Genomic DNA, 14,176 nt, shown 5'->3' on the forward strand with positions numbered 1-14,176 from the left:
TGTCTCCAAAATAGGGGGGCAGAAACAGTCAGGGCCAAAGGGAAGCTCTAGAGCCCTGGTGGGCCTTTAAGGCCGAGAGCCACCTCCTCCTCGACATCGTCTTTTTGTAGGTACAACTGCTTTGTACCTGGCGGAGGTCCCTGGGCTGGAGCCAGAATCGCTCCGGTCGGAATACGCTGTTCCAGATGAAGAAAGCAGCGTTAGGGTTGAGGGCAAGCGGAGGCAGCGGGCGGAGCAGGGCTGGCTCCCAACGCCTAGCCTGGGATCCGGGACAGCCCCTTCGGGCTTAATAGACTTGTCTGCTGGCTAAGCACTCGGGAGCTGGCAGCCTGGCGAGCGAGTCTGACTGCACGCTGTGGCGGAGCCGCTGCCCCAAAAAAAAGAAAGAAAGAAAAAAAGGCCACCCCCTTTTCTCCTCTGCCGCTGCCCTTTCCCGGGACAGCCTCGCGCGTCCTCGGCCGAGGTGGAGCGAGGGAAAGCCAAGCGAGCCGGGGAGGGAGCAGGTGCCGCGGGCATCGCGCCGCTAGCAGAAGGCGGCGGCGACTGCGGCGGCTGTCCTCCTGCAAGCCGCCCGGCGGAGGAGAGAATGCCCGAGGAAGGTGAGAGCCAAGGGCGAGGGGATTCCTCGAACGCCGCCGTCCGGCGACAACGGCCCAACGGCTGCAGCAAAGCAGCTGAGCAGGAGGAAGAGGAAGGAGGCTCCGCAGAGCAAGGCGCCAGGCCCACCCGAGCTGGCTGGCCCCCGGGGGAAGATGCCCGGCTCACTGTCCTGGGGCAAGAGGGGGTCATGTTCAAGAGAAGAGCGGTGGAAGATCTGCAGCCCATTGGAGAGCCGAGGGGCTCCGAAGAAGCCCTGATGGGGGAACTCTCCGAGATGGTACACAAGGTGGTGAAGAGCAGCAGCTGGTGGGAGAGGCACGGCGTGGATGACACCATCATTGCTCTGAACCTCTTTAGCCTACCCCTAGGTAAGGAAGGGATTCCCCACCGGACCCCCGTTGGCCCGCGTTGGGTGGGCGGGAGAGCCCCATTCACCTGGGTTTCTGTTCTGTCCATGGGGAAATCCACTCTGTCATTAAGCTGCCTACCACAAGGCGGGTCCTACTAGGAAGCGGTGGCAGGCTGTCCCATTTCCTAGAGAAGGCGAGGCGGATCAAATGTCCTGTCTCTGGTTATCACACAGAGAGGCATGTTTAAGGCAGGCTGCTTTGCAACTGTCCCTAAGGCAGGGGTGTTACTTCATCCATGGCGGAGGCAAAAGACCAAGTTGCTGATCCGGTTGGTGCCTGTGTGTAGTAGATGATGTAACAGGGGAAGCCACTGAGGAAAAATAATGCAGCACGTGGCAGCACCTTAAAGAGTAACACATTCATGACTGTACTACAGAAAGGAACTGTGATTCATGCATGTTTATGAGGGAGAAGAAAAAAGTGTTAGTCTTAAGATCTGAGAACACCCTTTGTTGCTTTTGTGGGGAAAATAATAATAATAGCACAGCTACTCTTTTGGAAACTAGGAAAGTACAGTATGTAATTTCTGATGACTGATTAGCATATAGCAGTGAAATCTTGTCCTACTTAAAAGTTTCTTTGGGATCTCTGACTGCTTACCAAGAGATGGGCTAGATAAAACAGAAATTTTGTTTGATCCCAACTACAGCAGCCTGTAGTTACTCACCCTTTTTTTGGGGGGGGGCATACTGACAACAATTTTTATGTAGCAACATGACTTACTGTTATCTGATCTATTTCCAACCGAAAAAAGGCTGTATCTACACACCTATAAAAAATGAGCATAAACACTGCTCCAGTGTTGTTATAATTGACAATGGAATAAAATAGAGTCTTAAAGAGATTGCCATTAATATGTGGTTTATATGGTAAAATCTATTAACCAAGGATAATCATAGTGGATGATCTTTTTTACAGCGGTATAAAACTGCATTACCTTGGCTTACTGTACTTATATCCTACAGCCTTGTGAAACAGACTGGGTTGAGAATGATTAGCTGGGTAGAGAGTGCCCAGTAAGCTTCACAGTTGAGTGGAATTTGAACTTGGCTTCAACACCTTAACTGTGACCCAACCCTGGTGGTTTAAGAGTTGTTCTGCATGACAACACTAAGGTGCTGCTTTCTAGTGCGAGACAGCAGAAAATAATGCCAGTTTAGGGAAGTTTGGACTGCATTTCCAACCCCTACTTTGTCTTGGCAACAGAACAGACCAGGTGTTTTATCCACACCAGAAGTAGAGAGGAGTATGGAACACGGGTAACTGGCTGGAGACGGGTCTGCTGGGATCATTCCCTGGGATTGGAGAACTGGAAACACAGAAGCTTTTCTCCATTTCTCCCTCTCTCTTCTCTTGCTGCCTGGTGGGGAAAAGGGAAAACAGCAAATATTTTTAGTTTCCTCTTACAGGGAAGAAAGTAGGATGAAAGTGCCATGGTAAAGCTACCCAGGGGTACTGGCAGAAGAACTCCAGGGACTGCTTTAATTTGGAAAAATTCACTCTGGGGCTTAAAACAGGTATTGTGTGGGCTCCCTGCTGAAGTTGCCTCTGACTTTTTCTATGAAAGAGTTATGGCCACAACTCTATGAAGAAACTGTGGGTCACTGCTGTTCTATAATGAAGCAACCCATGGTTTCCTTGAAGATCTGCTAGAAGATCTGGCAGTCATAGGAGAAGGACTATTAGAACAGACAGACCTGTGAAGAAGTCAATACAGAACTTTCTTAGCCCTGTGTGGAAGAAGTGTTTTGTACAGCAAACACTTTGCGGGTGGATTACTTGACCTGCGTCAGCTTAACATGAATCTGTGGTGTAAGTGGACCAATGACACATCAATCATGGCCTTCATGACTTCAGTGTGTGGATGTATCAAAATTGTTGGGTTGGGAGTAGATATCCCCCAGTTTCAAGAGCTGTTCTTGAAACATGTCATTGGTTCCTTTTTGACACATGCCCTATATCCAAACCCCTGCTGCTTCACTCTGTACTAATGTGCTAAAAACTTCTGCTTTAGTCCTGTCTATCCTGAGGTGGCAAGCAGTTGTACTGCGGGAGAGCACCCTTCAGGAATCTTCTGTGGAGGAAGGAGAATTGGATCTTTTTAATGCCAAGATAGCTGGCCTTGCAAAGTCTCCTCCTTTCCTGCATCCCATCAGTTAGGAAGAGAAGTGAGAAACATGGGTGTTTAGCTCAGCAGAAAACCTTGACTGTCTCACTGCCAAAAGGTAAATGACTCTGAAAACTAGAGGCTAGGGCATGGAAGGGAGAATGGCCAATAAAAACAAGGTAAGGTGCCTTTCTCTGAACTTTGCTTAGAATTATTTCCTAACCGCTTGGCTCTGCTTCTACCAATCAAAGTATAAAAATACTGTTTTTACAGAGAAGCAAGAAATGAATCGATGCAGGCTTCATGGGGGAGGACAATGCAATGCATTCCAGTTGAGAAATTGCACATGGGCAGTCCTTACCCCACAGCAAGCAGGGCAGATAAGCCCTAAGTATCTTTATGCTGTGGGCGTAGTACAGTTGATCTAAGATAATAAGTCAGGGATGATCAATCATTAATTCCTTCAGAGTATTTCACAGTCTTAAAGTTAGTGAAACTCTCAAAATGTTTCTCTTTATATCAGAAAGTTCTGCAACAGGAATGAATGCAGGGAGGAAAAGCACGAAGGCATAGCTTCCTCAGTGAACCTTCCTAAGGACAGATTTGAAACACTTTTCTGAAGTAGAATGAAAACAGAATACCTAAAATACATTTGACGGGGGCAAGCTGTCTCGGTGCATTACCCAATAGCAATCCGCATGAATATTGTATATCGTATATGGCAGCCTTCTCAAATCTGGTATCAGGCAGATATATTGGTTTGTAGCATCTTTTGGTCATAGCCAACATAACCGAATGCCATGCTGATAGGAATGATATGCACTGTGGCCCAAGTCATATGGAAGATATGAGGCTAGGGGAGGTGAAATACAGAAACCCAAACAATTATATCAATGAAATTAGAACTATTCTTTTGGGACAGCCTCTGGAAACAAGTTATTTTTCTTTATGTACTGTGGCAAATTACTCAGATTTAGTAGGAAGGCCCCAGTTCTGATTCATGCTGTCCTTTCATGTATCTCCATTGGAGACCTTGGGTTACCACAATCTTTTGGCCTTCCTTATTTATGTGGCATGTTTATTTCAAAGACAAAGCACCATAGGATAATGCAATAAATTCCTTGAAGAAAGGACAAGGCAGATGTGCAATATACATGCCAGATTCTCCTGACTTTTGAGATAAAATTGGCTGTCACTTTCTCTGAGTATATCTTATATGATTCGTTTGATATATGATGAAGAGATTGACAACTAGGGAGATGGGTAGCTATTTAATAAAATGCTTTGCAATTATAAATATAGCAACATTATCCTATGCTGCAAGATGAACCCTGGTTCTTCAATTATTTCTAGGCTGGACAAATATCCATTGAGACTATCAATAGAACACGGTGCTTGCTTATACTGTTAATAGATTATTCCAATAACGTTGGGACAATCATACTGGATGCAAGTCATGTCCTGCAGATATACTCTATTTTTGTATTGAAGGCATCAGGATAATGCTTCCAAACATCAGATTAGCACCAGATGTGATAGCAGATCTGCAAGAGATGCTGAAATACGAAATCATCACTGTCACATCATATTATCTGCTTTCATTCTAGAATGTGACAATGCCGCCTTATCTCAAGGAATGGTCTTGCACAGACATAGCCACACTGAATGTTCTCTAGAGTGATGATTCAGTCAAAATAAATGCATCATATTGCCCACTAAAATGGGCAAAATTGAGTCTTTAGTTACATATTTTAGAGATTGTTTAGCAGGGGTAATTGCAACCGGGAAAGGGATATTAAATTAGAGATTATCATATTGCACCCTTCTTAACTTCTGCCCTGCCTTTCACGCACCTCAGACAGGGCTCGCAACTTGGGGGTCCTCCTGGATCCACAGCTGACTTTAGAACACCATTTGTCGGCTGTGACCAGGGGGGCATTTGCCCAGGTTCGCCTGGTGCACCAGTTGCGTCCCTACCTGGACCGGGAGGCGCTCGCAACAGTCACTCACGCCTTCGTGACCTCAAGACTGGACTACTGCAATGCGCTCTACATGGGGCAGCCCTTGAAGAGTATTCGGAGACTTCAACTCGTCCAGAACACAGCCGCGCGAGCGATTGTGGGTGCACCTCGGTACACCCACGTTACACCTATCCTCCGCGAGCTGCACTGGTTACTGATCAGTCTCCGGATACACTTCAAGGTGCTAGTCGTAATTTATAAAGCCCTTCATGGTATTGGATCTGGGTACTTGAGAGACCGCCTGCTGCCAATTACCTCCCACAGACCCATTAGATCTCACAGGGTTGGCCTCCTCCGGGTGCCATCTACCAGCCAATGCCACCTGGCTATTACCCGGGGGAGGGCCTTCTCTGTGGCAGCTCCGGCCCTCTGGAATGAACTCCCCGCAGGGATTCAGACCCTCACCTCTCTCCAGGCCTTCCGAAAAGCCGTCAAAACCTGGCTTTGCCGGCAGGCCTGGGGGTGATGAGTTCCCTCCCCTCTCGACATGTATGGTTGTGCGACTGTTGTTTACTTTTATTATTTATATTTTGTTTTTTATGTTTCCCTTTTTTCCCCCCTTGAATTGCTCGCCGCCCTGAGTCCTCCTGGAGAAGGGCGGCATACAAATAATAAAATTCTATTCTATTCTATTCTAAATATGATTTTTGTTTCAAATTGGTTAGGGCTACAGTTCCCAACAAATCTACCATTGCTACAAGAGCTTTGGGACACCAACTGAAATGCCGTGCTGGATCTTCCAAAAACAGGAATCTGTGTAAAATACACAACAAGGCAATCCTTAAAGCATTAAGCTTTCCTGAACTGTAAATAGCAGGCCAGTCTTGTATCTAATGGCTATCCATCCATAGACGACTGACTAAAGAATAGAAAACAAAGAATAAGAATAAATGAACATTTTTCACAATGAAGAGATGTAACTAGTGGGGACTCCAAGGCTCTATTCTAGGAGTGATCTTTTTTAACTTATTGGTAAATGATCTGAGATGACTAGTGGAATACTCAACACAGCTCGACACCCAATTCTTCAGAATGGTAAAAACAACAAAGGATTGTAAACAGTTCCAAAAGGATCACTGCACCAATGGGCATCAAGATGTCAGATGCAGGGGTGAAATGCTACCGGTTTGGATGGGTTCACCTGAACTGGTAGTAAAAAAAATGCTACTGGTTCGGATGAACTAGTATTTCTGACGATCAGCTGTGGTGTGCAATTTATATTAGCTAGAATCATTGGATTTCCTGCTTTCTAGCTAATCTAAATCGTGTGACACAGCGGATTTCCCCCCCCCCTTTGCTGTTCTACTTACCTTTGCAGGTGTGCTTGGTAGCAGGCTCCGCCCACCCACCCAGGCGTCATCACATCTGTTTTTGATGCTTTGTGCATGCACGGAAGGTCCCGCGCATGCACAGAGGTGGCACATGCAAGCACATTTCCAAACCGGTAGCAAAGGTAAGTAGATTTCATCCCTGGTCAGATGTTATTTTGTGTGAGCAAATATAGGGTGATGTACATTGCCCCCCAAAATCCTAACTATTCCTACAAACAAATAAGTTCAGAACCAGCAGTGATTGATAAAGAAAGAGATCAAGGAGTAATGGTAAACAGTTCAATGAAAATGTTGGCAAAGGTTCAACTTCTGCTATAAAAAAAGGACGACAGCATCATGGGGATAATAAAAAATGAGTTGTCAATATTGCAATGACCACATCTAGAATATTCCTGTTGATAAACCCCAGAAGGATATATATGGAGATAGGGAAGATTCAGACAAAAGCAACTGAGATGATGAAGGGGTTGGAGCAGCTTCCCTATAAATAAAATTTTCAATATTAGGTCTTTTTTAGTCTAGAAAGAAGGTGAATGATAGGTGATATGACTGAGGTGTAGAAAATTGTGCATGGTATGGATAATGTGGATGAAGAAAGGTATTTTCCCATTTCCAAAATACTAAAACCAGAGGCTACCCAATGAAATTGAATCCTGGAAGAATGGCAGAGCAGACAAAAGGAAAAAGTAGCAATAGCGATAGAACTTAGACTTATATACCACTCCATAGTGCTTTATAGCCCTGTCTAAGTGGTTTACAGAGTCAGCTGTTGTATTCCCCTCAATAATCTGGCTCCTCATTTTACCCACCTTGGAAGGATGGGAGGCTGAGTCAACCTTGATCTCGATTAGGATTGAACGGTTGACAGTTGGCAGAGTTAGCCTGCAATACTGCATTCTAACCACTACACCACGGTGGCTCTTTGGTGTACACAAATACACAGTCAAACCTTAGAATTCAGTACTAACAAGATGTGCTGGCTACCAGCTTGGCTGGATTCAAAAAAGGGGTTGGATCAAGTCATGGAAGTCATGGAGATCACCCTTGATGTCAGTGTGGCTATCGCTGAAAGCCTCGGGGCGGGGGGGCGGGGGGGGAGATGGACTTCCTTGCTTGATTGGCCACTCTGAAAACACTCTGAGATCTCATCCAGCAGGACACTCCTTATGTTCTGCTGTGCCAAGAAAATGTTCTGCCTCTCTCCTGAGGCTCTGAACTAAATCTACTTCTCAAATTATATTTGTGAAGACTGCCATGGAAGATGATAAATGACATGAATCTGGACTGCATTGTTATCTTTGCTTATATCTGGAAAGATTCTAAGTGCTTCTTTTCCATTTCCAGGATTCCTGCTTCTCCGTTCCAGTAATCCTTTTGTGTTCCTGCTGGGCATTATTGTCCTGGGTGTGGCCCATCATACTCTCGCTGTGAAGGCAAGCCACTTGGCTAGCCACAATTCTCTGGTGGAATCCAAATCATGGGGGAAATTATGGAGCATATTCTTCATTGAGGTTTGTTTTTAGCTAATCCCATTCTCTAAGACATAGAAAGCAGGACAAGAGTGGGTGTGTGATATTCATCCAAAATGAAAAATTGACAGAACCTGCATAAATTACATTAGCTAAACCAAACTATCATATGCATTTATTTCATTTGCTGTATACACTCCTAAAATTATACAATTTATGAAAGTTTATGATCATATTTAATAAGAAAGTAAAAACAGTCATTTTGAAACATGCCTGTCCTGGTTTTCAAGTTGCAATATAGCCCACTATCAAATGTTTCATTGCAAAATTGTTCGGAAATGTTTGGGGATATTGCCAGATTCACACAACTCAAAGTAGTATGCTTTCCAGATTTATTTATTTTCTTAGGTACTGTGGGGGGAGAACAACTTGCTTAATGCTACATTGATTCATTGCTTATGTAAACGCAGTAACGATGAAGTAATAATTAATTAATTGTGGCTACTTAAAATCAAAGAGATGATAGCAGTTGCCAAATAGATTAAATCTGCAATCTGGGTCTTTTAAAAAGGCACATTGTTTATATTGTGAAGAATATTAATAAGTGGCACCTGATGTTGATATTGTTGATACTCTATAAACACAAAGTTGTTATTTGGCTATAATGTCATAGGAGTTCTTTCCAGATTAACTAACTAATTAAATAAATATGTCAATTTTTTTAAATTTCTTTTTACTTTTTTGTTTATAGTATATTTTATTTTTATTTTCATTTTCATACACTCACATGTATACACCATACAGTATTAAACAATAATTGCATCAGTTCCTCTTGTCAACAATGCCCCAGAAAATAAAAGCCCAATATACCTCTTCCATTCTCCATACACCTCTTTCTTCCATCACCCTCCAACTTTCTATCTTCCCTCCATCATCCCCCTCTACCCTACTTCCCCTCGCCCTCTACCACTCCTCTCTCCAGATCTGCTCCCCCCTTCCTTTTCGCCTTCCTCCCACCCTCTCCCCTCTCTACCCATCTTTCTTCTTTCCTAGTCCTCCTCCCCTTGGTGTATTTCCACTATACGTTAATGTACTTGGCTTATTCTATTTTTAAAGAAAAATTAAAGAAAAACAGTATACATGTGAAGTCACATTGCATTGAGATCTAACACATCGTGTCTAGCCTAATAGATATTCCTCCCTCCCCCCTCCTCACCCCCTCCTTCCCCCCCCCCCGACTTCCCAGAACCCATACATGGTATAGATTTTTAACAAACACAGTCTAAAATCTATTGAGAAAAAAGAAATAAAGAAATTAATAACATCTCTACATTGATCTTAGCTTCTTCTTGCTAAGCTAACTTTAAACAATTTAAATCATTCCTGATCTTAAGCATAGGCTAACTGGAATTTCTTGGTCCCGTATTTATTTTATATATAGTCAATCCATTTTTTCCAGTCTCGTTTATATCTCTCATTTGAGTGATCTTTAAGATATGCTGATATTTTAGCCATCTCGGCTAAATTTGTAACTTTCAATGTCCATTCTTGAGTTGTAGGCAGGTCTTCCTTCTTCCAGTATTGCGCCACCAACAATCTTGCTGCCGTTATTAAGTGCAGGATCAAGTTAGTCTCTACCGCTGTAAAGTCAGTACTTATACCCAACAAAAATAACTGAGGAGTAAACTTTATCCTTCTTTTAAAGATATTTTGCAGAATCCACCATATTTTTATCCAAAATGCCTTAACCTTTTGGCAAGTCCACCATATATGGAAATAGGTAGCATCGAGAGAACCACATCTCCAACATTTGGGTTGTAAATTCGGATACATAAGCCAGCTTTTTAGGATCTAAATGCCATCTATAGAACATCTTGTAAAAATTTTCTCTCCGGTTTTGAGCTTGTGTAAATTTCACATTTCTTACCCAATTTTTTTCCCATGTATCCAACATTATTGGTTCTTCAATATTTTGAGCCCACTTTACCATACAATCTTTAACTAACTCTGTTTCCGAATCTATCTGTATTAATACATTATATATCCTCTTTATATGCATTAGACTTTGATCTCTTATTTGTTTAAATAAGTTGTCCTCAATTTGGACAAAACCAATTTTTTAATCTATTTTCCACCTGGCCTGTAATTGCCCATACTGGAACCATGTTTGAACTGCCTTCTCCTCTTTTAATACCTCTAAGGATTTTAATTGTAGTGCCCCTCCTTCCAAAATAAGAAGCTGTCTATAAGTAATTCTATCCTGTTTTTGTGCTATATTTATATTTTCAATTGCATGTCTAGGAATTGCCCACATAAGTATCTTATCATTTAATTTATGTTGATATTTTTTCCAAACCCACAGTAAAGCATTTCTTAAAATATGAATTTTAAAGTTTTTGTCCAGTTTTTTGTTAAATAACAAGTAAGCATGCCAACCATATACCAGATCATATCCCTCAAGGTTCAGTATCCTATCATTAGTTAAATTGATCCAATCACTAATTACGGACAACACCACTGCATCATAGTATAGTTTTAAATTGGGTAGTTTCAAGCCTCCCCTCTCGCGTACATCTTGCATTATTTTCAGCTTTACTCTCGGCTTCTTTCCTGCCCATACAAATTTATTGATACCCTTCTGCCATTCTAAAAGATTCGCATCTTTTTTAAGTATAGGTAACATTTGGAAAAGAAATAAAAATTTTGGTAAGATATTCATTTTCACTGCCGCGATTCTTCCCAGCAAAGATAAGTGTAATTTCTCCCATTGTTTCATCTCTATCTGTATACTATGCCAGAGTGGTTCATAATTATACTTGTATAATTTCCCATTTGAGATTGAAATATTAACTCCAAGATATTTAACCTTTTTGACTACCTCACATCCTAACATTCCTCCTAACTCCTCCTTTTGTTTAGTATTCATATTTATGGCTAATATTTTCGTTTTCCCTAAGTTTATTTTAAAACCAGACACTTGACCATATTGATTAATCGTATTCATTAAAACCATACTGGATTCCTGCGGTTGTTCCAATATTATGACCAAATCATCCGCAAAAGCCCGCACTCTGTAGTCTTGCTGCCTAACCCTAATTCCTTTTAGGCCCTCCAAGCTCCGTATTTTATTCAATAATACTTCCAAAGTTATAATAAACAATAGTGGGGACAAAGGACAGCCCTGTCTTGTACCCTTTCCAATTTGAAAGGATTCTGTTAAACTTCCATTGACTATAATTTGAGCTGTTTGCTGTTGATATATTGCTTTGATTGCTTGTATAAAACTATCTCCTATCTGCATTTTTTGCAAATCTTCAGCAAAAATTGCCAATTAACTCGATCAAAGGCTTTCTCAGCATCCAGAAATATGAACGCAGCAGGGATTTGATTGTTCTTTCCCAAGTATTCTAATGCATTAATAATTAATCTAACATTACTTTTCATCTGTCTCCCTTGTATAAAACCTGTTTGATCAGCATGTATCAATTGTTGGATAACCAGCATTAACCTATTTGCTAGTATTTTAGTAAATATTTTGTAGTCTACATTAAGTAATGAACTAGGTCTGTAGTTTTTTGGTTGAGTAGTATCTTGATCTTCTTTGGATATCAAAGATATAAAGGCTGTCTTCCATGAAGGAGGTACCTTACCTTCCATTTGAATCTTATTAAATAATTCTCTAAGAGGTTCTATCATTTCCAACTATAAGTTTTTATAGTAAGCCGCTGTCAAGCCATCTGTGCCTGGTGCCTTCCCTGACTTCAACTGTTTAATTACCTGTAAGATTTCCCCCGAGGTTATTGGTTGATTCAATTTTGCCTGTGTTCTTCTTTAACTAAGGGTATTTTTTCTTTATCTAAGTATTTGTCTATATCTAAACCATTAAATATGTCAATTATGCTACGTCAGTAATCAGAAGCCTTATCTTGGGTCTAATAAAGTTGTTGTTCACTCTTTATTGGATCTTGACAGATAACTGCATTAATATATTTGAAAATCCTTTCCTCCTTCCTCTTGTTAGGTCATAGGCTATGTTACAGCGATCCCTTGTTCCGGCTCTGTAAGCTCAACTCCAGAACCTGGTGACAAGAGAAGCCAGGGCCCTGGCCTCAGGTTGTTGTTGCTAAATGCCAGGTCTGTGATCCATAAAGCTCCCCTCGTCCGGGACTTAATACTTGACGAGGGGGCGGACCTGGCATGTACTACTGAAACCTGGCTGGTACATGAGGGAGGAGTCCCCCTCTCGGAAATGTGCCCAGAAGGGTTTCAGGTGCTTCATCAACCTCGACACCAGGAGGAGTGGCAGTTATTATCCGAAGATCGCTAGTTCCTCGCAGGATCCCTGTTCCAGAGACTGTGGGGTGTGAGTCTCTGCTCTTGAAGTTGGACCTAGGGGTTCAAGTGGGCTTGTTTCTGACGTACCTACCTTCCAGCTGCGTCTCAACAGCTCTGCCTGCTCTCCTAGAGTCAGTAGCCGGGTTGGCAGTTGAGTTCCCCAGACTAATAGTACAGGGGGACTTCAACTTGCCATCACTGGGCAAACGCTCTGATGGAGACCAGGAGTTCATGGCTTCCATGACAACCATGGACTTGAACCAGGTAATTCAGTGTCTGACTCATAGAGCGGGACACACACTCGACCTTGTGTTTCTCTCGGGGCAGTGGAGATGTGATCTTGAACTAAGGGGGATAGAGACCTTACCCTTGTCATGGTCAGATCACTTCCTGCTGAGGCTTGACTTTCAGAAGCTACTCCCCCTCCGCAGGGAGGTGGAGCCGATTAAATGGTTCCGCCCCAGGCACCTGATGGACCCACTGAGGTTTCAGATGGAGCTTGGGGAGATACCCTGTTGAGGACTAGGAAAGTCCTCGAGTTATGACCAGGAGGCTGGCAACAGACCAGGTTGCGCCCTGATTGGCTGGGGCGCAGCATAGCCTGTTGCTAGCCGCTAGAGGCACCCTGATTGGCTAGGGCACAGCATCATCAGTTACCAGACACCGGGAGCGCTCCCATTGGTCCCCCTGCTTTGACAGCCTGTTTAAATAGATGTCAAGCGGGGGATTCTTTTGAATTGCTGTACATTAGTTGTATTGAATAAACCTGAGTTCCTTGCAGTCCTGGCTCTCATCTCTTCTCTTTCCTCGATCCACTAAACTGGCGATGAAGGTGGGATTGCAGCGATTCCAATAAGCAGAGCCTAGGACAGAATGAGAGGGAAATCAGTCACATAGCCACTCAAGCCGCGAAGCAACCGCCGGTGCGGCAAACAGCTGACTTTTTTTTTCTCGTTCCCTATCTCTCTCTCTGCCGAATAGAGAGATTCGCCTGAATTGCTAATATGGCTTCTGCCTTACCACCGTTTGCTCCTTATGGGACCGCCGGCGAGACGTGGGAAGGTTTTCTTGAGCGCTTTGAGTGCTATCTCATAGCCTCAAAGAACCATAACCAACCCCAGGAGGAGAAGTGCAGCTTCTTCCTTAGTTGCTGTGGTCCTGCTATGTTTGCATCTGCCAGAGCCCTGGCCTCTCTGCAGCCGGTCTATCAGCTAAACTGGGAGATGCTGATGACGAAGCTGAAGAATCATTATGCGCCTACACCATCTCGTATCGCCCGCTGTTACGCGTTTCGCCAATGCGTCCAGAAACCGGCAGAATCCATCAGCCAGTTTCTTGAGTCTCTACGCGTAACAGCAATCCAATGCGATTTCGAGGACTTAGAAGACAACCTCGTAGAACAATTCATCTGCGGGGTCAAAGACATTCGTCTTCGCTGCCGCCTCCTGTCTCACACCGAGATCACCTTGCAGCAGGCCGTGGATGAAGCCAGAGCAGCTGAGCTCTCGGAGCAGTCCACGGCCAACATGCAATGCCTACAGCCTCTCCATCAGCTCCAGCCTCTACTGCCTCCACCTCCTCCGCTCCTGTGTGCCCTCCGCCGGCTGCTCACGCATGCCTTATTGATGAGCTGGTGCCGCTTGAAGACCCCAGCTCTGAGCAAGTCATCCAACTTCGGGCTCAACCTCGGTGACCACCCCCCCAGCCTGCTGTTCCTGCCTCGTCTGGGTGAGTGGGCTGCGGCGGCCGCCACGCCCGCACAGCTTGCCCCTTCAAGGGCACCGTCTGCTGTCATTGTGGCAAGAAGGGCCACATCACCCAGGTCTGCCGTGCCTCCCTGCCTGCGCTATCCTTCCTCCATCAGCCAGCCGCACCTCAACCACAGCTGCGCCGACAGCCCTCG

At 43.9% G+C, this 14,176-nt stretch overlaps 1 protein-coding gene across 2 annotated transcripts in view; it reads left to right on the forward strand.

Annotated features, from left to right (window-relative positions):
• Window positions 1-308: 308 nt before the first annotated feature.
• Window positions 309-14,176, forward strand: part of FADS6 (fatty acid desaturase 6) — a 31,798-nt gene continuing 17,930 nt past the window's right edge. For both annotated transcript variants that reach the window (XM_014070653.2, XM_014070654.2), the window contains exons 1-2: window positions 309-968; window positions 7,814-7,980. In XM_014070653.2, the coding sequence (XP_013926128.1) occupies window positions 587-968; window positions 7,814-7,980 (549 nt within the window). In that variant the 5' untranslated portion in view covers window positions 309-586. The remainder of the gene's footprint in view (window positions 969-7,813; window positions 7,981-14,176) is intronic.

The sequence above is a fragment of the Thamnophis sirtalis genome, unplaced genomic scaffold (genome assembly GCF_051295495.1).
Source record: "Thamnophis sirtalis isolate CommonGarterSnake01/CBP01778 unplaced genomic scaffold, rThaSir2_p1.2 scaffold_3, whole genome shotgun sequence".
Classification (NCBI taxonomy): Eukaryota; Metazoa; Chordata; class Lepidosauria; order Squamata; family Natricidae; genus Thamnophis; species Thamnophis sirtalis.